Source organism: Octopus sinensis, linkage group LG8 (assembly GCF_006345805.1).
Source record: "Octopus sinensis linkage group LG8, ASM634580v1, whole genome shotgun sequence".
In the NCBI taxonomy this organism is placed as follows: domain Eukaryota; kingdom Metazoa; phylum Mollusca; class Cephalopoda; order Octopoda; family Octopodidae; genus Octopus; species Octopus sinensis.
In genome coordinates this window covers 37763076-37789752 of record NC_043004.1, presented here as the reverse complement: position 1 = coordinate 37789752, position 26677 = coordinate 37763076, and the positions used below count along the sequence as shown (strand labels likewise).

General features: G+C 38.6%; 1 protein-coding gene across 1 annotated transcript; it reads right to left on the bottom strand.

Annotated features, from left to right (window-relative positions):
• Window positions 1-626: 626 nt before the first annotated feature.
• On the bottom strand, window positions 627-26402 carry LOC115215154 (carbonyl reductase [NADPH] 3). The gene is made up of 8 exons (XM_029784326.2): window positions 26220-26402; window positions 22624-22705; window positions 20640-20818; window positions 18332-18444; window positions 16688-16816; window positions 13268-13418; window positions 4555-4618; window positions 627-844 (listed from the first exon to the last, which is right to left on the bottom strand). Exons 1-8 carry the CDS (start codon window positions 26235-26237, stop codon window positions 747-749), a joined length of 834 nt encoding a protein of 277 aa, XP_029640186.1. The 5' UTR covers window positions 26238-26402; the 3' UTR covers window positions 627-746.
• Window positions 26403-26677: the final 275 nt, after the last annotated feature.

Below are 26677 nucleotides of genomic sequence, written 5' to 3'. Positions count from 1 at the left end.
AGTGTGTGCGTGTGTAATTATATGCTGCACAACTTCAATGTCTGCCATTAGGCTTGCAGCACTCTTCAGGATGTCCACCACTTCGAGCTTGATTAGACCGACAAAAGCGCAGATCATTGTTTGTTTTAACCACTTGCCCAAAATGGAGGACAAGGCAAAGATGACAGCTTGGTTGCATGGGATACATTTTTAATGGCAAAGCCCCAACATGGTGACTGTCTCTGGCTGAAACTAATTGAAGAATAAAAGGATATAAAAAAAAAACTAAACATGAACATCCAGTGAAAGTGAACCTCCTATGTCATGTTTGACCCCTTGAGACATCATTTAACCCTTTTGTTACTGTATTTATTTTGAGATGCTCTGTTTCTCACAATTATTTCAGATATAACAAAGAATTTAGTAAAATAACTTAGTTATCATTAAGCTAGTGTTAGGAACATTAATTATGACTAAGGTTTGGTGGAAGATTTTAATTCAAAACTTATGAAAACAAGACATTTGTACTACAGAGCCAGAGCCACTTTCAGCCGGGTTGGTAACAAAAGGGTTAAGGATGAAGAGTTGAATTCCTATATCTGGTATTAGTTCGAAATGCAAAAAAAAAAAAAGAATCAATCCTCAAATATAGATTCAATTTTATTGAAATTATTTATTTAGTTACAGCAGTTTTCTCATTTAAAGATAATTGTTTTTCTTTAGTTTCAACAGAACAAAATATCTTTATTCATTTATGTATGTCGTGTTTATTTCCATTCACGGATTTGACGATCCACTACAAACTGACCACGAGGCTCTTTAACATTTGGAGGCAGTAAAGCAAGATAGACTGGTGTGTCAGAGCCTAACAGAAAGATGCGTAAAAAAGATAAAAATAATGACACAATAACACACAGAAAAAGATAAAATAACACAGGTAATAAGTATGTGATTAAGATATCAGCTTTGTGAGTTCAATTCCAGTGTATAGCAGTCAGTGCAAATGTATTCTGCTTTAGGCCGTCCGTCCATCCATCCGTCTGTCCGTCCGTCTGTCCGTCCATCCATCCATCCATCCAAGGACAAAAGACTTGAGGTATTTCGGTTGCAAGACAGTGTGTGAGAGAGAATCATGATGTGGTAGGAGAGAAATGTGTTCGCATGGATGATGGTTCACTTGTGCTAAATGAGGATGCAAAGAGAGAGGTCTGGCAATGCCACTATGAAAGGTTACTGAATAAAGAATGGAAGAAAGAGAGTCTGCCGAATGTCGACCCAACAGAGGGACCAGCTATCCGAGTTGACATACCTTGGTAGATAAGGCAATTAGAAGAATGAAATCAGGGAAAGCCTCAGGCCCATTAGGAACTACTGCAGAGATGCACAAAATATCTGGCAGTGTCGGTTATAGCCTAGTCATATAGTTAACCAGGTGATACACGAAGGAGTCATACCTAATGACTGGTGTAGCAGCATAATAGTCAACTGCTACAAAGGTAAAGGTGATGCTTTATATACAAATAATTACAGAGGTATTAAGCTGTTGGATCAGGTAACGATGGTTACGGAGAGGGTCATAACCCAACTGATTAGGGAGAGAGTCAGCTTGGATGAGATGCAATTTGGTTTCGTGCCAGGGAAAAGCACCACTCATGCCATATTTCTGGTAAGACAGCTGCAGGAGAAGTACATAGCCAAAGATAATCCCCTGTACCTGGCTTTTGTTGACATGGAGAAAGCCTTTGACAGGGTCCCCCGATCCCTTATCTGGTAGTCAATGAGGAAACTAGAGATAGATGAATGGCTAGTGAGAGTGGTGCAACCCATGTACAGAGACACTGTCTGTAAGTAAGGTGAGGGTTGGCAACGAGTACACTGAAGAATTCAGGGTAGAGGTAGGGGTCCACCAAAGGTCAGTTCTCTGCTCCCTCCTATTTATCATAGTCTTCCTGGCAATAACGGAGGAATTCAAGACAGGATGCCCTTGGGAGCTCCTCTATGCTGAGGACTTTGCTCTAATTGCTGAGTCACTATCAGAACTAGAGGAGAAGTTTCAAGTGTGGAAAGAAGGATTAGAATCGAAGGGCCTTAGAGTTAACCTAGCTAAAACCAAAGTCCTAATAAGTAGGCAGGCAGGCAAACCACAAATCCTTACAGGTAGATGGCCCTGCTCGATCTGTAGTAGAGACATAGGTAGAAACTCTATAAGATGTACCAAATGTAAGCTATGGACACATAAGCAGTGCAGTAATATCAAAGGAAGGCTAACTGGGAAGATAGTTTTTGTGCAGATGCTCGGGAGCAATAAACACTGAAAATGCGCAGAGAACAACTTCCACCACATTCCAGAGAGAAAAACTAGTAGTTGATAGCTTCCTTTACCTAGTTGACCAAGTCAGTAGCAGGGAAGCGTGCGCTGAAAGTGTAGCTGCTAGAATAAGAATAGCTTGGGCAAAGTTCAGAGAGCTCCTACCTCTGCTGGTGACAAAGGGCCTCTTGCTTAGAGTAAAAGGTAGACTGTATGACACGTGTACAAACAGCCATGCTACATGGCAGTGAAACATGGGCTGTGACTGTTGAAGACATGCGTAAGCTCACAAGGAATGAAGCCAGTATGCTCCGATGGATGTGTAATGTCAGTGTGCATACTCGACAGAGTGTAAGTACCTTGAGAGAAATGTTGGACCTACAAAGCATCAGATGTGGTGTGCAAGAGAGACGACTGCGCTGGTATGGTCATGTGGCGAGAATGGATGAGGACAGCTGTGTGAAAAAGTGCCACACACTAGCGGTTGAAGGAACCTGTGGAAGAGGTAGACCCAGGAAGACTTGGGATGAAGTGGTGAAACACGACCTTCGAACTTTGGGCCTCACCGAGGAAATGACTAGTGACCGAGACCTTTGGAAATATGCTGTGCTTGAGAAGACCCGGCAAGCCAAATGAGACCATAATCTCGTGGCCTATGCCAGGGGTGTTACCAGCCCACTTATGTGTACCTTTTCCTTCTTTGGACACTAACACTCTGCTTGCGAAGACCTGTTGAGGCAAGTGAAATCAAAAATCAAAATCAAAATCAAATTCGAAGACTGGCGTTCATGCTAGCAGGGTGCAAAGAGCACCATATGAGTGTGACCATTGACAGAGCGGCTAACCAGCTTCCATGCCAGTGGCACTTAAAAGGCTCCACTCAAGCGTGATCGTTACCAGCGTCGCCTTAAAGAGCACCATCCGAGCGTGATCGTTGCCGGAGCGGCTATCTGGTCTCCGTGCCGGTGGCACGTAAAAGACACCATTCGAACGTGATTGTTACCAGCATCGCCTTACTGGCACCTGTGCCAGTGGCATGTGTAAAAGATTCGAGCGAGGTCATTACCAGTACCGCCTGACTGGCCCCATGCCGGTGGCACGTAAAAGCACCCACTACATTCTCGGAGTGGTTGGCCTTAGGAAGGGCATCTAGCTGTAGAAACTCTGCCAGATCAAGATTGAAGCCTGGTGCAGCCATCTGGTTTGCCAGCTCTCAGTCAGACTGACCAACCCATGCTAGCATGGAAAGCAGATGTTAAACGACAATGATGATGATGATGAAGCCAAAATTGTGAGGATGATCCGGTTCTTGACTGAGGATAGAAAGCTTGAAATGACCTGTCCTTGTTTGTTTTTTTGTATCGTCTTTCTGGATGTTTTGTTGTCCCTTTTTGTATCACCTAGTTTTGCGGATGTTTTGCGTCCTTGTCCCATTTTGTATTTTATATATATATATATATATATATATATATATATATATATGTGTGTGTGTGTGTGTGTGTCTGTGTGTGTGTGCACATGCACGTGAGTATGTATGATGTATGAGTGTGCGTGTGTGTGTAGTAGTAGTAGTAGTAGAATTGATAGAAAAAAATATGGAGTGAACTAGCTGTGCAGAGTGGAAAATCAAACGTTTCTCAGACAGTCCTTCTTCAGAGGAAAAGTTGAAAAGAGAGAAATTAATGAGAGATGGCAGACTTTTAAATATACAATTGGAAAAAACTCTGCTGTCTTTCATTCATTTCTCTCCTTTCAGCTTTTCCTCTGAAGAAGAACTGTGTCCGAAACGTTAGATTTTCCTCTCCTCACGGCAAGTTCATTATACTCTTTTCATTGACTTTATTACATAATATAAGTCTTGCTAGCACAGAAAAACACCAGCCTCATTGGAGTCTGATTGAATATATGTATGAATACCATCGTATTTGATGGTGTGTAAGATATGAAGAAATGAAGTCCAGTGCAGGGCACTCTTGTCTAGGTAAGCTATATATACAATCACCATTGTATGTGCTCATGTATGTGTGTGTTTTAGTTTGATGTTTATGCAGACAGTTAATGTGTATGTAGGGAGGCTTGTGTGTATAGTGGTATATGTACGTATGAGCTTACTTGTATTGACAGCAAGTACATGTGTGTGTGTGAGCATATGTGTGTGTGTTGAATTATGGAGGCTTTCATATTTGGTTTGTGTGGCAGAGGTGTGGGGTTAGAAAATCTAAATTGTTTAATTTTAAATGATCAAAGACTTAGATGGAGATTTTTACCTTCCTCAATAGTTCTGGGTCCTAGGTAACAAGTCATATCAGTGGCAACATAACCAGGACAGCACTAAAAAAAGAGAAGATAAATTATTAATGACAAATCATTATCATCATCGTTATCATTATATTTCATGTGAGGGCGCATGGCTTAGTGGTTAGGGTGTTACACTCACAATTGCTAGGTTGTGATTTCAATTCCTAGACTGGGTTGTGCATTGTGTTCTTAAACAAAAACATTTCATCTCACTTTGCTCTGCAATCACTTCGACACCTGATGCATGGTACACTGTGCACTTGTTCAGATAATGTCGATTTGATGAAGAGTGTGAGCTTATGTATGGCACATACATTTTATCACTATAAACAAACTATTTGTGTAGGTTGTTCTGTAAAAGCTGAACACTTATACATCGTCTTCGGCAGGAAAGTCTGTTATTATTATCAACATCACTGAGGCGGCGTGCTGGAAGAATAGTTAGCATGCTACTCAGGTGCATGTCATGTTTTTACATAGAGTTCAAATCTGCCAAGGTCAACTTTGCCTTTCATCCTTTCAGGGTTGATAAGTACTGGTTGTGCACTACTGTTGACGTAACTGACTAACCCCAACCCTAAAAATTTCAAGCCTTATGTTTATGGTAGAAAAGATTATCATTATCATTAAAATTGAGAATTGAAAGGATCGTTAGCACACCTGACACAACTTCCACCAGAAGTAGTTTTGTTTTGCTGGGCCCAATAATGCAGGCACATTTGTCTGGAGTTGTGTTGTGCACTTACTAACATGCTCAGAATAAGTCATTAAAGTAATGCCATCTCATTCCTGTATTAAACATTACAAGATTGAGTCATGAGTATATTCATCTATAACATGTTCTAGCAGGTTTGAATGTGAATATGCAAATTACTGTTGTATTTTGCTTTCAGAGGACTTCATATTTGAAATAATGTGTTGACATCACACAATTCCATGACCTAGGGGGACTTTGAGATACCTGTATCTCAATCTGGTTGTATCTCTTCAGTCAAAGTTGACACAGCATCACTGAATCTAAATAAGAATTGTCATCTTTGTTCATACAGTTCAGCTAAGAAATAATTTGCTGATGTGTGTTGATGTCTGCCAAATCAACATGAAATTAACACAAATACATAAAACAGCAAAAATTAAAAGAAATATATATACATATATATATATATATATATATATAGTTAATCCAAACAAGAAGACACAAAAACAAAAAAAACGCGAGGACGTGGAACAAATAAAGTATTATTGGACGCTCAGGAAAGAAGGGAAGAAGGAGGGTTTAACGTTTCGAGTGGAGCTCTTCGCCAGAAACATAGGAGAAGGAAAGATCCCAAGAAGGGAAGACAGAGGAAAAAAATCGCCAGTGGTACTCACGAGGTCACATACATATATATGTATATATATATACATATATATACATACATACATATATATATATATATAATACAAAGTAAGATATGGGTTATGGGTGTAACCCGCTATGGGATAGTATTTATCCAATATACTGTTGGTAAAGTACCCAGATTCTTAATACATAATTGTTTTTATTGCAATGCAATTAACTCATTTATTGTATTAAATGGGTGAAGATAAATAAAGATTTTTACCATAAATTTATAATACAAATAAGAAAATGGAGAAACAAATTTAGTTTGTTCATCAACTTTCGGATATTAGAATGTTGGATCATTTATTCATTTAACAAAATGAATGAGCAAAAAAAAAAAATCATTTAAAACTGCCGTTCAAACCGAAAAGATACTAAAAAAATAATTTAGACTAATGAAAATAAAAACTTAGAACTCTTTGTATCGATTTGTGTTGTCTTTTATTTTTTGTTCTGTGTGCGCCTAAGAAATAGTTTAGTTCATATATGAGTAGTGGGCATAACTACAGATTTCTGCCCTCCCGAATTTGGATGATCATAACTTTTAGAAAAATGGATATTTTTTAACGAAATTTTCTATGAATATGTGTTACGTTACGTTGAGGGGAAAGTGTTTTAGGAGGGGGTAGGGTGAGAAATTTTGGAAAATTCACCGGAATCCACTTCAATTCGTTTTAACTTTCAAGAAAATGTATATTTTTTAATGAAATTCTATACAAATATACCCCGGACTATATAGATTCATAGGACATAACGAGTTTTCTGGTGAGGGCTTTATTTGCCTTCATTGCCTGTTTGTTGCTTCAGCAGAAATCTACGGATGCACAAAACGGAGAAATAGAAATAAATATGGACGACTCGTTCCGAAACACCCCCGAGTGGAGAACAATTCTCAAAAATAACCCCCAATTGTTTTCCTCCCAAATTCATATGTCTTCGGTATCTACATAATCCGAGGTATGTTTGGCGAGCTGGCAGAACCGTTAGCACGCCGGGCGAAATGCTTAGCGGTATTTTGTCTGCCGTTACGTTGTGAGATCAAATTCCGCCGCGGTCGACTTTACCTTTTGAGGTCGATAGATTAAGTACCAGTTACGCACTGGGGTCGATGTAATCGACTTAATACCTATGTCTGTCTTTGTTTGTCCCCTCTATGTTTAGCCCCTTCTTGGTAATTAAGAAAGAGGTATGTTTGTAGAGGATTTCATAAAAAAATAACTGTTTTCTTGAAAGTTAAGACGAATTGAAGTGGACTCCGGTGAATTTTCCAAAATTCTTCACCCACCCATCCTAAAATATTTTCCCCTCAACAATTTTGTATATTCGGAATCTACATGATGTAACACATATTCGTAGAAAATTTCATAAAAAAAAATATCCATTTTTCTGACAGTTATCAGAGACCAAATTCGGAGTTTTGATAAAAATTGATAAAAATTTGAGAATTAAAATTAAATATCTTTCTTTCTAATGGATAAAATTTTACGAAACCTTTACCAATATATTCGTTTAACATTTCTCTTTCATATATCAATATAATAATTCTTAATCAAAATTAAAAGAATGGTGTGGTTTCAGAGTGTCGATGTCGGATGTTACTACCCATCATCAGTCAACCAGTTTGGTCTATACATTCTTTCTCTTAACTTTTGTTCTACTTCACCAGATTTTAAATATTTTATGTCTAAATGTAACTTATCACTAGTCATACATAATTCAACAAACTAAATTTGATTTCGATTAAAACTGAATTAGTGAGACTGCTTGGAAGACGCCGACTGCGACAAAAAAGCTCCGTTAAGAATATACAATTACAAACGTAGCTGAATGACACACACACATATTTGGAGTGTTTTGGAAATTCCTTATTTCTTTACTACCCACAAGGGGCTAAACATAGAGGGAACAAACAAACGGATTAAGTCGATTACATCGACATCAGTGCGTAACTGGTACTTAATTTATTGACCCCGAAAGGATGAAAGGCAAAGTTGACATCGGCGGAATTTGAACTCAGAACGTAGCGGCAAACGAAATACCGCTAAGCATTTCGCCCGGCGTGCTAACGTTTCTGCCAGCTCGCCGCCTTAAAATTTTGGAAATCTATATATATAAAACTGTAGTTGTGTGAGTGTCTGTCCCCTTCGATTTAGATTCCTAACTACTCCCACATTTTGCGGTGCAGTTTAACCAAATTCGGGTATTTTATAGTCGTGATTCATATCGAGCCCGTCTGAGTATTAGCGCGCGTCTACGATGAGTCTACGATTTTAAAAATAATTTAACATCATTTTTTATTCCATTTTAATGCATAATTTTTCGTGTGTCGATGGCGGCGGAGTTGGCGTCCATGGTCACACCTGCACCTGTTTGCTTCTCCAAATTCTTCTCTCCCTCGTGAAGCTGTGGGGAAGGGAGTGTAAGGAAATCAACGTCGTAAAGCGTTGTCAAAGAGACCAGTGTTCTTTTAGAACAACGACTTCATGGCTTGAAGACACCAAAACAGAAATGGCTAAGAAAGCCCGAATTGGCATCTATAAGGGAAGTAACTCTCTAAAAATGCTTATATAGTTATTTCCCTTACAAACCCGAGCAACGCCGGGCGATACTGCTAGTTCCTTGATACAATTATAATAGGGGAGACCGGGGCAAGTTGACACATTTTCTCTAGAGAAAATGCGAAACTACTTTCGGACGATTTAATGACATCATAGTAGTGCTGTTAGTATAAGCTTTTCCCTCATTTGATTTCGTTGCCGTTGTGAGAGTTTGCCTGCTACTTGCGGACAACATTGGAATTTTCCACTTGGTAAGTTATTTTCGACATTTTTGATAATTAGTTACTTTGGATATTGTTTAAGACTGCATTATGTGTATTAAACCTTAAGGAGTTAGTAAAATATCTCTCACGACCCTATACAAATGGATTCTTGCGAAACCCTAGTGGTTTTCTCTCAGTGTTTACATTTACGAGGGAAATGGGGTCAGGGCAAGTTGACACACTGTGTCAACTTGTCCCAGCCTGTGATAAAGTTGTAGGTTGCTCACATTGATTCACAGACTGTATCTCATTTTAACTAAGAGTGTTTGCTATTTGATTCATATCTGGTACATTGGACCAATTCATTGAGTAATTTATGTATTGCTTGCTATAGTTTTAGATCAGCTATCTTTATCTATACCAACCTATTCTATCTTCATATCGCTACATACTTAGTCAACAGCTTGTATACTGCCTCAGCTTTGTAAGCTGTACCACTGATATATAAGCATGAAGTTATGCCGTGACCACGCATGCTTGAAACTAAAAAGTAGGTAAACACTCAGAGCTTCGTTTTGCTTTCACTGTTGGATTATGCAATGAGCTAAATTGCTTTTTTTTTCTCCCTCTCTCTCTCTAGATCTACAATTGTCATGGTGCGACACTACAAACGCAAAAGCGAGAGGGCAACCCTTCCACAGGATGTAATCCAACAGGCTATTCAACAGGTCTGAGCTCATGTCATCTCCTTGCGAGAAGCTTCGAGGACATTTGGCATCCCTTTAAAATCTCTGTCTCGCTACTGCACCAAGGCCGCTGAAGCAAACAACAACGATCACAGTCTTAGCGGATACAAAAAGCCACGGCAAGTTCTCACTGATGAGTTCGAGAATCAGTTAGAGGCTTATGTTTTGGCTGCCACAAAAATTTACGATGGGCTTGCTCCAAAGGATGTGCGGAAATTGGCTTTTCAGATGGCAAAGGCACATGAATGTAATATTCCTCCAGCCTGGCATGAGACAGAAATGGCAGGGGAAGACTGGTTCTCGGATATCTTCAACGACGCAAGAATTTATCCATAAGAAGTCCACAGGCAACAAGCTTGGCACGAGCAACAAGTTTCAACAAGACAAACATTCTTAGTAGCTTTTCTTCTACAGGAATATGCCCTTTTAATCGCAACATTTTCACAGACAGTGACTTTGTACTGAGCTATGTCACTGACCGACTGGATCCTGCACTTTCAGCACCTGGGCCTTCAGCACCAGCAACACATAGGCCTTCAAGTAACATAGACCCCAGGTCTTTTCTTTCACCATTTCAAATCCATCCACTACCCAAAGCAGGCCCTAGGAAAGAATCACCCAGAGGAAGAAAGAAACGTTGTTCTGAAATCCTCAATGACTCACCGGTTAAAAGAGCAATCATAGAAGAAAAGACAAAAAGTAAAAGTAAAAAGAAAACAAACATTGATAAAGGAACGATAGGAAAGGGACTCAGTAAGGGCAGGTCAACGAAAGGAAAAGGTCCAACTGTTAAGAAACATGTTCAAATTCAAGAAAGTGATACCTCTGATGAGGAATAGTGCTATTGTTTAGTGTGCTGTGAGCCTTTTTCCAACAGCAAAGGAAGGGAAATGTGGCTTCAATGCTCTGATTGTAAAGGTTGGGCTCACGAGGCATGCACACCAGGTCTAACAATATTCACATGCCCAAATTGGGACTCTGATGATGATATGTAATGAAACCGTAATAAAGGCCCTTGATCAAACCAACAAGCTTATATCATGTGTTTCTGTCCATCAATAAGTATGTTCCAAGAAAATGCATGCACAAAATATAAATCCAGACAATAAGCAGATGAGATCTCTAGCTTTGTAAGTCTTCTGCTATGGTTGATTTATGTGTGTAATACAAGATGCAGTAGAATACATTGAATAGTATTGCTCTGTCAGTGAAAATGTAAAAAATATAGTCAACTAACCCCGGTCTCCCCTATTTAGAGAGAAGTTTTTTTTTTCTCACAGAGTTGTGATTGAGAAAAGAACCTTTTTAGAAAGTCGAGAAAACTTTGAGAAAAAATCTTCTCTCCAAATAGATATATATATATACTAGCAGTATAACCCAGCGTTGCCCGAGATTAAGTAAGATTATTGAGCTAATCAAGTGCTTTGTTTCAAACCAAACTAAGTAACACTGGCGTCAAATTTGAGTGAAAACCATTGAAATTGGTAAATGTTTGGCTGAAAATGGGTTGCAGATAATTTGATTGGGAAATCCAATAAGGAATTGGTTTATCGATTTTTCCAGCCTCGGTCCGTTGCCAGCCTCGCCTGGCCCTTGTGCCGGTGGCACATAAAAAGCACCATCCGTTCGTGGCCGTTTGCCAGCTCTGTCTGGCACCTGTGCGGGTGGCACGTAAAAAGCACCCACTACACTCACGGAGTGGTTGGCGTTAGGAAGGGCATCCAGCCGTAGAAACACTGCCAGATTTGACTGGGCCTGATGAAGCCTTCTGGCTTCACAGACCCCAGTAGAACCGTCCAACCCATGCTAGCATGGAAAACGGACGCTAAACGATGATGATGATGATGATGATGATTGTTTTTTTTATTGTTGGAGAACTTAAACCATTCAAAGCTCCCATGAGTCCCAAGTAATGCCGGCATCAAGTTTGAACAAAATACATCAAAATTGGTAAAAGTTATGGTTGAAAATGGGGTGTAGCCAATTTTAGTAAGAAATCATATAAAGAATCGGTTTATCGATTTTTCAGCCTGATTGAATGGAAAACCCCATAAGGAATCAATTTATTGACTTTTCACCCCAAATGGGACTTAACCGAACACAAAATTGCTGATTCAAAAAATCTATATTTATACTTTAAAGTTGGTTTTCACTCCCAACCCAGTTCTGCAGAATCCGTGTCACGTCTGGAACGCGTGTGTTAGGAGGTTGACCGGCAGGGGTATTCAGGTTGCACATGCTGACCCTTTCGAAACCACCACACCCACCATCTAACCCCACTTGGCCCATGGGTTGGAAGCCCTTCAGGCAAGGAAAATAGAACGCCCAAAAGGGCTCCCAATCCTCTGTGTCAGAAGAGGTCATGTTCGGATCACAATTAAACCTAAGCCTAAGTTAACCTAGCGAAAGGGGGCTCAAAAGCCTCTGAAAGGCAGCGACTAACCCCAATCTAAACCTAACCCCTCCTAGGGGTACTATCGGTCAAGGCTGCATCAAAGATATGCATTGGAAAAGGTTGCATTGGAGGTCTGCATTGGAGAAGGTTGCATCAAAGGTTTGCATGCTATTATATATAGATGCAAGATATGTAGGGATATTGAAGTTGTCAATCCATTTTTTAGGTAGAATGGTATATACATAGGATTCTAATACCTTATAAGTAAAGTTCAACAGTGTTTAAAATGGGTCCTCCCAAATATAGAGTTTATGCACAATGTAAGTTTCCAATAGCTTATGAGTGAGATCCAGCAGTTTTTAAACTTGGTCATTCCAAGTACAGAATTTATACAGTGTTGTAGAGTCAAAGGTTTTTTCTGTAAAAGCCATTGAAGACCTGGAGTGCCAGCTTGGGGTGTAGCCAATTTTAGTAAGAAATCACCTGTTCTGGCTGGAGCAGTATAATAACAGCCAGGTTAGCTGAGTAACAAATATCATCAAAACCATCGTAGAGACAGCCCTAATGAAAACCAATGAGGAGGGCAGCAGCATCATCAGCATTGAGAAGGAGGAAGATGATTTCTTCAGCAATATCACTCAGTTTCAGGAGAGCAGGAGCCACAGGTCACTGAAGTCCTAAGTGCAGAACTTGAAGGAAGTATTGACTGAAGTTGCCTTTTTGGGTGAGCAGATCTTGATCGACCTGTTCACCAAATACAACACTGCCATCCCATCCAGTGCTGCAGTTTAGTGCCTATTTCTATAGGCAAAGATATTTTGTGGGCCAAGAGAGTCACCCTGTCAGATGGTAACTTTGTGAGGCTGTTGTTTATGAAGGGTAACCAGCATGACATCGAGGCGATGGAGAAGGCCTAGCCAGATTAGTACACCTTGATCATCATCTGATCTTGGCATGGTACCTATGCTTTGATTCATTTAATACTTTCCGTACTGTAAATAAAGTGCATGTGACTAGAAAACTAATGTTTAATTTCATTTGTTCATTTAATTATTTGCGTACACATTGATCATTTTCATTTTCTTGGCTTGCTATACCTTATGGTAAGCTCTTTGTCTAAGCTGCAACATGAAAATTTCAGCTCTTTAGGCCTGTTTTTAAGGGGTTTAGAGCCCCAAAAAACCAATCCAAGGCTAAATTCATATGATAAAAGTTAGTGGTTATCAGTTAACGTTAGCTTTTGCTAATTTTTTTACCCCTTTAGTGGTTTAGCATTTGTGAAGCTCACTTTTTTAATTAGTGGATTAGTGGTTAGTGAAGCTAACTTTTTTGGTTAGCTGTGTCTAATATTTTAAAATTGATAATAAATAAATGAAATAAAATAATTGATAATTACTGCATTGACAACAATGTCTTCTTTGCCTTCACTGTCAAGAACTTTCTGCTGAATTATGGACATAGTAGTTACACCAATCTTAGAAACACCATATATAGTATGAAAAAATGAGGGCCAACCCTTTGCTTCATAATCACCATTTTTCACATCACTGAAATAAAATTAAAAATATATGCATATATAAATAAATAAGTCAACAAATTAAGTGTATAATAAGATGCTCTGGTGATACAATTGTTTAGCCCCAACTCATCTTGATCGAACTAACCTATCTATAACCAAAGGAATTTAAGCTATGATCATTGAGGCTTTTTTTTTCCAAGGGATAGTACTTTCCAATGTATCCACTTTTTAAATCAACAAGTTTTGATGTGAAAGACATTTAGCTGTTATTTCCTGAACAGCAACAAACCACAGATGCTTTCCCATTAGCAGTAGTGTATTACAATACTCTTTACTCTCTTTTACTCTTTTACTTGTTTCAGTCATTTGACTGCGGCCATGCTGGAGCACTGCCTTTAGTCGAGCAAATCGACCCCAGGACTTATTCTTTGTAAGCCCAGTACTTATTCTATCAGTCTCTTTTGCCGAACCCCTAAGTAACGGGGACGTAAACACACCAGCATCGGTTGTCAAGCAATGCTAGGGGGACAAACACAGACACACAAACACACACACATACATATATATATATACATATATACGACAGGCTTCTATCAGTTTCTGTCTACCAAATCCACTCACAAGGCATTGGTCGACCCGGGGTATAGCAGAAGACACTTGCCCAAGATGCCACGCAGTGGGACTGAACCCGGAACCATGTGGTTGTTTAGCAAGCTACTAAATAGATGAAATAAAATAATTGATAATTACTGCATTGACAACAATGTCTACTTTGCCTTCACTGTCAAGAACATTCTGCTGAATTATGGACATAGTAGTTACTCCAGTCTTAGAAACACCATATATACTATGAACAATATTTATTATATAACATTCAGCAAATAGGATGTGTCGAACATTGTAATAGGTCAAATTTATAAAATGCTTTATTCACAATCTGTTTCCCCCTCCCCCTACTGCTCCTTCCTCTTCTCCCACAACAGCATTGTCATTGAGATGTTTATTCAAGACGTCCAGTACAAAACCAATAATATCACCAACACAATCATTTTTACATGTGCTTTTCATGCTGGCATGAGTGGAACAGGTTGTCACTGTTCGGGTTAATTCTATTTTAGAGGTATAGTCCTCCTAGATGTGGTCAGGAGTGGAATGCCCCACTTGTTTGTTTCACTTTGGTAGGATTGTTTTGATTGCATGTTATTCCTAATATCTACTATTTTACAGAATGAACTGGGTGCATTTTACTGCGGTACCAGCACTAGGGATATTATGTCATTAATGAGATAAGAAAAAGGGGGCCACTCGAACCTATCTTAGACCCCAATCATTTGTTAACCCTTTTAGTTGATGTTTTTTTTTTTTATTGTGGAACCAGTTGAAATGTGGTTAGCTTGTATTGGGATCTTCACTGTTCTATGTTGTCTATGTTCAATTAGGCCTGGATGACAAATAAATTAGATATAAAAGATGGCATTTGTGGAAAATAATTTAGGGTTAGAAGGACATAGAGAGCAAGAATTTGGAAAAGAAAAGCAGGATTAGAGAAAAACTGTTGAAGAGCAGGGAGACAGTTCCAGGAAAAATAATAAAGAGTGTCAATAATGACAGAAGGTAATGGAAAAGACACTTATAGCAGCTCCACATTTGCAAGTAATGGAGTGAGGGATAGTTGTAAGAATAGTATTAAAAGAGTATGAACATCAGTGAGACATGACACAGAGGAGAGGTAGTGGCATCCGGCAGCATATTCTGTCTGCTGAGTCTGGAGAGGTAGTGCCTTTGGGATTAACAGATTCTCCTATATTAGGGGGATAAATACCTATAAGTTCCTCTTAAACCTATAAACCAACAAATATAAGCAAAAAAGGTATTCCAGAAGGCCAACATTCCCTGAAGGATGAACTAGGCATAGTGATTAGTGCAGTCTTTGGAGATTTATAAACAAAAGAATGATGAGATCAGAAAAGACAAGTTGGGCAGAATGGATGAGTAAAGGGAGTATGAAGTTTGCAAACTCCAAGAAGTAGAGTCTATTAAAGTAGTGGTACAAGAGGCAAAGTGAGAAGACAGTGTAACTGGGGAGTATCTTTAAGCCATTCAGATGGGTGGAACTCTTCTGATGAGATCTAGGTTGCTTGCATGTACTGCAGCAATGCCATTCAAGATGTAAGAGAAATAACTATTGAGATGTAAGACAATTGCTTCTTGTGGGATTCCTGAGAGTTAGTTTCAGCAAAGACTGTTACAGAAGGTTTCCACTGTACATGCAAATAAACCAGTAGTTGCTAACATGGAATTGGCATGACACAAGACTGGTTTTATTGGGGCCACAATTGTTTTGTTGTGTCAACAAAACAATTGTTTCATTGACTTCAGTAAACCAAACAATAAAGCAGTTAGCTAACTCAGTTCTGTAAAGTTCTTTGTTTTTTTTTTTTAATACATATAATGGAAATAGTAGGTGTAGGATTGCACAAGTCCGGGCAAGGTTTTTATAGAAGACCAGCAGTCACTCATGTATACTGGCCTCCCCTCTCCATGCCAACGATGTTATCCAAGAGATACGACTTGGTACCAGTAACGTGGCAACTCATTTCTATAACTGAGTGAACTGAAGCAATGTAAAAGAAAATGTCTTGCACAAGAACACAACACACAGCCTGGTCTGGGAATCAAATTCACTACCTCTAACCACTGAGCCATGCACCTTCACTAATGAATGAGTAGTATTTTTAAAAATATAAATCACACACCTACACATAGAATCTATCTCTTCCTATCACTACTGGGACAGGAACAGCATGGGTTGGGCATTAAAATAATGTAAACTTGAACCTTGTATTATAACATTGTTTTAAAATTTTGGCACAAGGCCAGAAATTTTAGGAGAGCAGGTAAGTCGATTACATTGACAACAGTGCTCAAGTGGAACTTATTTTATCAATGCTGAAAGGATGAAAGGCAAAGTCAACCTTGGTGGCATTTAAACTCAGAACGTAAAAACAGATAAAATGCTGCTAAACATTTTGCTTGGGATGGTAACAATTCTGCCCGCTCACCCACCTTATTTTGTATTATAATACTGGTTTCAAATTTTAGCACAAGGCCAGCAATTTCGGGGAAGGAGTTAAATCGATTAAATCGACCTCAATAATCAACTGCTACTTATTTTATCAACCCCCAAAAGATGAAAGGAAAAGTCGGGCCCGGTAGCATTCAAACACAGAAACGTAACTTTGTATTATAATATTAACAACTTAAATGCATTCAAGAGATATAATCCATTATACTTACGTTACGAACTGTGCCATCAAATTTACCAGCTGAGGAATAGTCAAGGTGTTAGAAGTGAATTTTTCTCTCAGGTCTTTTGAACATCTCTCAAGTGCCATTTCACCGGAGTCACTGGAAACATTAACCACCCTAAAGCATAAAACACAAATATATTTGACTGTTTTGTAGCCTGTCAGATACAGAAAATGATTACGGTATTGGTGAACTCTCCTATCGCAAACAACAGATGAAGATTACGTAACATTTTGCTGAATAACTTGCACAGATGATATGTTTATAGTGATCAAATACTTGTACAGGTGCATGGTGTGCCACATGTGCGATGTCGAAGTGATCACAGACCAAATTGAGAATATTAGGCTTGGCCCTTATTACTGGAACTCATTTAAATCTTAATGAAGTGGAGCAGCATGAAATGAAGTGTTTCACCCAAGAATAAAACTTACTGCTCGGTCCAGAAACTGAAACGACGATCTTGTGATTGTTAAAGCAATACTTATACAACTAGGCCACATCACATATTCCTTCAATACATTTGTGAACGTGCGTATATGCATGTGTATATGTGTGTTGGTGCATACAATCACTCATAGTACCCCATGATAAAATTTCCACTGTATTAACATCATAGGTTTTATTAGTGTCTTTAACTGGTAATTAACATAATGATTTAGGGTCTCCCCTATCCAGCCTCCTTTTATAGACAGTATACCCAATTTACTATTTGTAATGTATTGACAATATTTATGACCTAGTAGTTGATAAAACAAAAACAAATTAGAAATGAACCACAATCCTTTACATGCTATGACCCCCGTGGGCTTCATGCTTTCTTGGAAGTATAGTCTATTCTTAGCTACAATAGTAACAACTTGGATTTCTTCCATCTTCTTTCTCTGTTAAAGTATTTGAGAAAATTTATATAAATGTGTCCAATTGATTAGAATTCTGTTTATTTGTGCAGCTGAACACAGCTCTGCATTTAAATTGATGTAAACATTGCATTGTTCAATTAAACTGAGTTGCTTGAAACTGTCATACTGCATTACTTCTATGTACCCTGTTGCTTATTTAGATTTTATTCATCTTACTTTGAGCTGTGCATATAATACCAGACTTACTTGGTGCTTCAAATTAAGTACCTGATTCAACTGAATCTCAATTATATATATGTATATATATATATAATATATATATATATATATATATATATATATATCTGTGTAGGTATATATGTGTGTATATATATGTATATATGTTTGTGTGTATATATACATGTGTGTGTGTGTGTGTATATATATATGTGTGTGTGTGTGTGTGTGCATACCAGCCTCCCCTCTCCATGCCACCAGTGTTATCCAAGGGAAAGGCAAAGGCCAATACAGCATGGCACCAGTGATGCCGCAACTTATTTTTACAGCTGAGTTAACTGGAGCAACGTGAAATAAAGTGTCTTGCTCAAGAACATAACACGCAACCTGGTCCAGGAATTGAAGTCACAACCTCTCGATCGTAAGCTCGACGCTCTAAGCACTGAACCATGTGCCTTCATGCACACACACACAAACACACACACACACATATATATATATATATATATATATATATATATGTATATACACACACACACGCACGCATAAATACCTGGCATGAGGACGCAACAGCGGAAAGATTTCTTGACAGACATTCAAAGTTGCAGTAAAGTTACATCTTAATGTCTCCTCTGCTTGCTCAGCAAGGGGGACTGTTGAATCTTCCTAAAAAAAAGAAATTATACACTGTTAGTTGATATCCTCCTCCTCCTCCTCCTACTCCTACTACTACTACTACCACCACCACTCCTGCTGCTGCAACTGCTATTACTGGTGATGAAGCTGATGATGCTTTCGCTGTTGCCATCGCCACCGCTACTACCATCGCCACAGCTGCTGCGGTTTACTATGAGCCGAAGGCTGTAACAGAGCTCTTAAAATAATTATAATATATCGAATTCTAATTCTAATTAATGCAAAATTTTATGGTGGAAAAAAAAAAAAAAAGAAACAAAAATTACCAAGCTATTGTTTTTGGTCAATTATTTATACATATTTTATTTCATAAGATTTCACTAATTTACATAATATGATATATTCATTATGATCAACTTGTAGACATGCTAATCACATAGCATACATATGTCCCTAAAACTTTCAGAGAAAATTTTGTTGAAAATTGTGTATTTTCCAAAATTCATAATTTTTATATTTTTCTGAGCTGATATGTATGTATGTATGTATGTGGAGGTGCAATGGCCCAGTGGTTGGGGCAGCGGACTCGCGGTCGTAGGATCGCGGTTTCGATTCCTAGACAGGGCATTGTGAGTGTTTATTGAGCGAAAACACCTAGAAAGCTCCACGAGGCTCCGGCAGGGGGTGCTGATCCCTGCTGTACTCTTTCACCACACTTTCTCTCACTCTTTCTTCTGTTGGCCAGCTCGCTTAGCCGGCGGAGTGGCGTCATTCGAAGGCTAAAACAATGTGAACGCATTGTGACCAGCGATGTGTAACAACATCTGATGGTCTGGTCGGTCACGTGATATATATATATATATATATATATATATATATATAATATATATATATATATATATATATAATATATATATATATATATATATATATATATATATATATATATATATATCTATATATATATATATATATATATATATATAATATATATATATATATATATATATATATATATATATATATATAAGAAGAAAAGAAAGTGGAGATTAGGAAGTTAATAATTGTTTATTATTAACAACAAATTGGTTATCTTGACTTTTTGCAGCCGTTTCAATTAATACTCAATAATTTAATTAGAAATCTATGCATTAAATTTACATTTATGTGACATGAGTATAATTTCATCAGAGGAAAAAGATGTACCTTTGGATGTCACATGTGGGCTTATCAATTCATATATATGTTACTTATATATGTAGAAGGATGAACACGTAGATAACAACACTGAACACCTTTTTGATCTCCATGTGTCTAACACACGTGGACATGCCTACAAAGTCAGAAAACAACACAGCTCCCATGACTTTCGGAAACATTTCTTCACGCTCAGAGTTGCTGAAACATGGAATAAACTGCCTGCGTCAGTTGTTGACTGCCATGACACTGCATCCTTTAAGGCCCTCATGCTTTCCGAAATCCGTCGAAACTACACCTGATTATATATGCACTTTAGATGAGTTGTAGTGCACCTGAGCACTGTACACAATGTTTATTATTATTATATTATTATAAGGTTAAGATTTCTGAAACATAACTACTTATTTAGTCCTCTGTCTCTGGTTGGTGGATTGTATATATGTTGGTTGTCACCATTTTCTGTTTTATGCAACAGGGTTTTTTTTTTAAATTATCGTATGATTTAATGAATAAAATGGTGTACAAGGATTTAAAGTTAAAATTCTATCTCTTTGGTCGATCCACTGATGGAACAAGCAATTCATTTGAATTGCATGTCTATATAAAGACACAAAAATATTTTAAATGTTTTCAGCTTCTCTGTCTGTCTGTCTGTCTCTCTCTCTCTCTCTCTCTATGTATATATATATATATATATATATATATATATATATATATCTGTGTGTGTATACACACACACATAATGCATCAACATTGACGAAGCCTCTGTATTTTCTCTCACCTTGTTAGAAAAGTCAGATATATTTTACTTAAACCACACACTAGTATCTTAGGGAAAAAGTGGGACACATTTTGGATGATGTAGCCCTAGACACCTCACGTCGAAATAAGAATATGATTCCCCAACGCGTGCTAGCGCGGAAAACGGACGTTAAACGATGATGATGATGAGGATGATATGCTTGGATTAAATTTGACCTTGGGCTAAACACTAAAAACAACTAGAACTAGAAGGTGTTTATTACCTGATAAAGAATAGCAGCATTGTTAACGAGAATATCCACACCTCCATAAGTTTCTTTCAAATATTTTGCTAAAGCAGAAATACTTTTAGAGTCTGTGATCTCGAGTTGATGGAATTTGGGGTGACATCCTTCTTCATTAAGTTTTGCAATAGCTGCTTCACCACGTCCAACATCACGAGCTTGCAAGAAAAAAAATGGAAGACAGTTGTATTAGACATTTGTATTGATGAAAACGTCACACACTGTAGAAGAAAAGTTTATTTATTCTATAGTTTAGATCACTGGTTCTCAACCAGGGTCCAGATAGCTTTTGGGAGGTGGGGTCTGTATAACCCTAACCCTAACATTTTGTTGTTAAAATTTGTCTGCAATAAATTGTATTTCTACAATGGTAAAATGTTTTAACAATTTATGCAATTCCTAAAAATATTTAGTTATGAAAATGAAATAGGATCTTTTTTTAAACATCAAATGGCTACAAGGGACCACCCGACTAAAACTGGAATCAAAGGGGTCCACATGTAAGAAATGGTTGAGAACCAATGGTTTAGATTCAAGGAGCTCTGATTACGATGAAGAAAATGATACAAGATATTAACAATATGAACAACACCAAAACTATTAAGGTATGTATATATATGGATTGTATTGTGAGGGTATGATCAGTTGGGGGTTAATACTTGATTGATACATGGTTTGTTCTTTTTGTTTTTGTTTTAGACAGGTTTCTATATAGAATGCCCTTAAACGGTTTGGCTCCCATATGTGTAGCAGCTCGGTCATCTGACAGGGATACTGAATGTTACGGAGTTCCTCTTTGCACCCTCTACAGGACTTTGGTATAGCCTTGTATTATTACAGAAGTCATGAGAACATGTATGTCCATGATGTAACACTAAATCATACATCACAAACTGTTACGTCTACACTGATCACATTCCCATGAAGGTGACAACTAGCGAGGTGCCCATCGTCACTGATGCCCCCTGTGCTTCTCCTTCACAAATACTGCTAGACCAGATTATGAGAAGGTGTGTAATGTATTATTAAATAATTATAATCTAATTTAGGCACAAGACCTATAAACCTGGAATGGAGAAGAGCCGATTATATCTATCCCAGTTGTTCTCTGGTGCCATTTTGCTGACCTGATCCTGGAGAGGTGGAAGACAAACTGAGGGATTTCAATTCAGAACAGAAAGATCCAGAACAGAAAGATCCAGAACAAATACTACAAGGCATTTTGACCAACAGTGTGATGATTCTGCCGTGGTGCTTCCAGCCTCAATAATAATAATGATTTCAAATATTTCCACATGGGCAGCAATTTTTTTGCGGGGGTGGGGGGGAGGGGAATTAGGCGATTACATCGACCCCAGTGTTCAACTGCTAGTTATTTTATTGGCCCTGAAAGAATGAAAGGTAAAGTTGACTTTGGTGGGATTTGAACTCAGATCGGAGCAACAGGCGAAATATTGCAAAGCATTTTGTCCAGCCTGCTAACAATTCTGCCAGTTCACCACCTTAATAATAATAATAATAATAATAATAATAATAATAATAATAATAATAATAATAATAATAAAGGAGCACTAGGAATGATCAAGAATGGAACCGAAAATTATATCAGAATGATCCCTGGCTTACCATCCCTGCAAGAAGTGCAAAAGATTGTCTTAACTGGTACATCACACATATTGAGAAGAGCATTGTTGATGTGAGAACTATTACTACCCATGTATTCTAATTTTACTTTATTTCTATCAAAACAAAAAAAACTAGTGAGTTTAGTTTAATGGCCTACCAATGTATACAATGAGTTTCTTTGCCCTAGGAGTCGGGAAGACACCCGGCAAGAAATGGAAGCAAATTTGAAAGAAGAAGAAAAACCCATAAACAATAATAATAATAATAACAACAATAATAGTTGTGGTGGTTGTAAAACAATAACAATAAGTTCGTCTAAGTAAAATAACAAACTTACCTGTTGCTATCACATCTCCTTTGAACTTCTTACACAGATTTCTGACAATGGCATAGCCAATCCCTTTGTTACTTCCTGTTACCTGATGAGGAGGCAAATTGAAAAATTATTAAATGTAAAAAATCATTGTGTTAAGTATAAATTTTATTACTATTAAACACATCTTCAGAGATGGAAGCATAGTTACAATGCTTCCGTTCCCTGTGTCATATCGACATGAGAAATTGTTGAAGAGGCGGAGGGGTAAATATAAATGATAGAGCTCCATATTATAAACATTATCATGTATTGTGCCCATTGTGGGCCAGAGAGAGAGAGAGAGTATTTCTTTATTCACCATAAGGTTGAGAAAAAGAGGGGACAATACGGGGACAGACAAAACAAACGTTGGGGTCAGGGTGTCGAATAAGACGAAACGTATGAATAAACAAACAATTAAAATATATATAATGAGTGATTAACAAAAAATGAAGCAGAGGACGCGGTTGACCCCACAAACCACATACTCACACTGAAGACTTTGCTTTCTCCTTTTTTTACATTCTCGTTTAAACAGGTTCTTTCACTTGCAACATACTTGCTATATACTTCCATCTTTTACGAAACACACTTTGCGACAGGCATTTCTTCTCCAGCCTTATTTTCTGTTTCATATGGAAAATGAAAAAGTCGATTAGCTCGAGACTGGAGATAAATATGCCTGTTGCAATTCCTTTCACTCTCGTCTTCCATACTACCTCTATCGCCCCAGCAACTACCGAGAGAAAACAGGCTCGCTCCTCCCTACTCAGGGAGGTCGGCGGAACGATCTTAATTACAGATTCGCTCGACAGTTGTACTCTTCTCGAATGCGACAGCAGGTGTTCGACATAAGCCCAGAGTTCAGTCACCTTGGGGCATTCACAATCGCGTGCAGGACAGTTTCACTGTCCCTCTCACATCTTGCACAAACCGACGAAGGTGCACACCTATGTCTAAAGAGCTTATCTCAAACCGGTAAAGCTCCTCTGTAACATTGCCAGGCCAGGGACTTTTAGTAATTATCCATAGACCCTGGACTGAATGTTCTTTGGAATAGTCTGGCCAGTTGATCTTCGTCGAAGCCCAGAGTTTCACCCAGGACGTCGTTACACTTAAATTCTACTAACCCTCTATAGAAGAACGAGGTAGTATCCCCGCCACCGGCGTTGCCCGACTGGGAGAGAGGCATGAGTGCCTGATGGCACTCTACATGCCACATGCCCAACCTCGGTCTACACTTGATCCATGGGTTCAGTTTGGTAAACGATGTGAACTGTGGAAATAATAGCTTGACGAACAGAGACCACACCTGCTCACCGTCCAAGTAAAGCCAGAGGTGCCTAAGCCTGAGCGCATGTCTGCACATTTTTAGCCACGGCATCCCTAACCCACCCTTCAGCGGCTTTTTGCAGCAAATAGAGTGCCTTACAAGAGGTCTGCTGCCCCTCCACAAAAAGCGAAAGAGCATGCGTTCCAGCTTGTTCAGCCACGAATCAGGGCAAGGCATGACGGTCAGGCGGTAAATGATTACAGAGGCGATAAACACCTCTGCAACCTCCGCCCCCCCCTTCAAGGACAGCTTCCGCTCAGACCAGGTCTGAGTTAGGAGAGCCACCTTTCTCGCCGCCTCGCTCCAATTCTTCTCTATCTGGAGATCCGGACCTAACCAGATTCCAAGCATTTTCACTGGCCCTTCCGTCCAACGTCCTACGACGTTGTCGGAAGACATCGACTTGCCCCTCCAGGTGCCGAGTTGCAAGCCGACCGATTTATCCCGGTTGACTTTCGCTCCTGCCACCGCTTCGTAATCCCTTAAGGCTTCACCCACCCACTGTAGGTGCTCGACTCGGGATACGATGACGGTGATGTCGTCCGCATACGCCGAAGCTGACTTTCCGCACCCTAGATCTTGCGGAGTGCCCCTCATAGTTTCCAACCTCCTCAGCAACGGCTCGAGGGCCAAAACGTAGAGAAACTGGGATCGTAAAGACTGCAATAAAGTTTAAAAACTATGCCCTCACTAACAAAAAGTGAAATAGAAATGCCTTATAGCGAGTCAAGCAGGCTGAAGCAAAAGCAGTTGATTGAGAAAATCGTTAGAGCATCAAAGAAATAAGCTGCAGTAATTGCTCTGGCTCTTTGATCCCAAGTTTTCTGTCCTTCCAGGATCAATAAATAAGCATTGATGGTGGATGCATGTAAACAAAAGAGTGAAGGACGAGAGAGGCTGAAAAAGTTAAAGGGTGCAAGACGTTCTTTATTATATAGATCCATTCACGAGCGTTTAAAAGTCGTATTCTAGATTATGCATGTACATAAACAACGTCAAGTTCATTTTAGCTATCCCTTAATCTTTTATTTGTTTTAATCATTATACAGTGAGGCATTTTCTTGAAGGTTTAGTCCAGTGGTTTTCAACTGGAGTCTATATGGCCCCTGAAGTTCCATATAAGATTTTTGAGGATTCACACAACAAAACAGTAAATTGGGATCCACGATAATATTTTAAGCTCACCAGAAAAATTTTACTTTCGATGTATGCATATGTATATATTGCAAGAAACGGCTAGGTTTCTTTCTCTAGCATTTTACATAGTTCAACCTAAACAAGTTAATGTGTGAAACAACAAAAGAAGAATTATTGAAAGAAGTCTCTATAAAACAAGTTTTAAACATCGAATGGCTAAAGTAATCACAGGGGTCTATAGATTTTTAAAAATGGTTGAGAACTCCTAGTTTAGTCGAACAGATCAACTCCTGTACATATTTTAAAGCCCGCCGCTTATTCTATCAGTCTCATTGACCAAACTGCTAAGTTTAAGAGAATTTTTTTTTGTTTCAGTCAATTAACAGCAGCCATGCTGGAGCACCGCCTTTAGTCTATCAAATCGACCCCGGGACTTATTCTTTGTAAGCCCAGTACTTATTCTATCGGTCTCTTTTGCCGAACCACTAAGTGACGGGGACATAAACACACCAGCATCAGTTATCAAGCAATGCTAGGGGGACAAACACAGACACACAAACATACGCACACACATATATACATATATACGACGGGCTTCTTTTCGGTTTCCATCTACCAAATCCACTGACAAGGCTTTGGTCGGCCCGAGGCTATAATAGAAAACACTTGCCCAAGGTTGCTCGCTGTGGGAATGAACCTGGAACCATGTGGTTGGTAAGCAAGTAACTTACCACACAGCCACTCCTGTCAAGTGGTAGTTAGGACAATCACAATACATATACATACAACGGCTTCCACATAATTTATTTCTACCCAATTCATTCACAAGACATGGGTCAGCACGGGGCAATAGTAGAAGAAACTTCTCAGGGTGCCTCACAGTGGGATTGAACCCAGAACAATGTGGCTACAAAGCAAGCTTCTTAACCACGCAATCATGCAGCCATAGCTGTGCCTTCTGAGAGTTCTTAGAATAAATTTGTATGCATGTTTCCTTGTTCATATTTTTTAAAAAATACATCAAATCTATTTAAATGAATAAATATGTGTATGAATTGAAGAAGCTTATTGTTGTGCTTATGAGAAATAACGTTATCAGGTCACTTACCACTGCTACTTGTACCATTCTTAACGCTTCGAGTAGTGTTCTATTTGTGAACTTTATTCTAATTTATTGAAGAGTTATATATATATGTACATGTCAAAATTTGTTGACTGTGGTATTTGTGTAGGTGGGTGAGAAGACCTAGATATAGTATTGCTGGGAAGTGACCTGCTTCTCGAGCAGTAATTCATTTCCCGCCATTATTATCTCATTCTCTCTTTCTCTCGTTCTTTCTTTCTTTCTCATCATACAACAGCAGTCAGTAACACTAAATACACTAATACCCGGATGAAATACACTGATAAGGTTGGGGTGTGGGTATACTTCTTGCGGAGAAATGGGTTAATAAGGTAATCTAGGTTGTCAGAGTCTGTGATAGAATACTTAAGCCTAGACTAGTACTGAAACATGAATTAGCAACCATTATCTTGGCTTATGCCCCTCAACCAGGGCTACTTGAT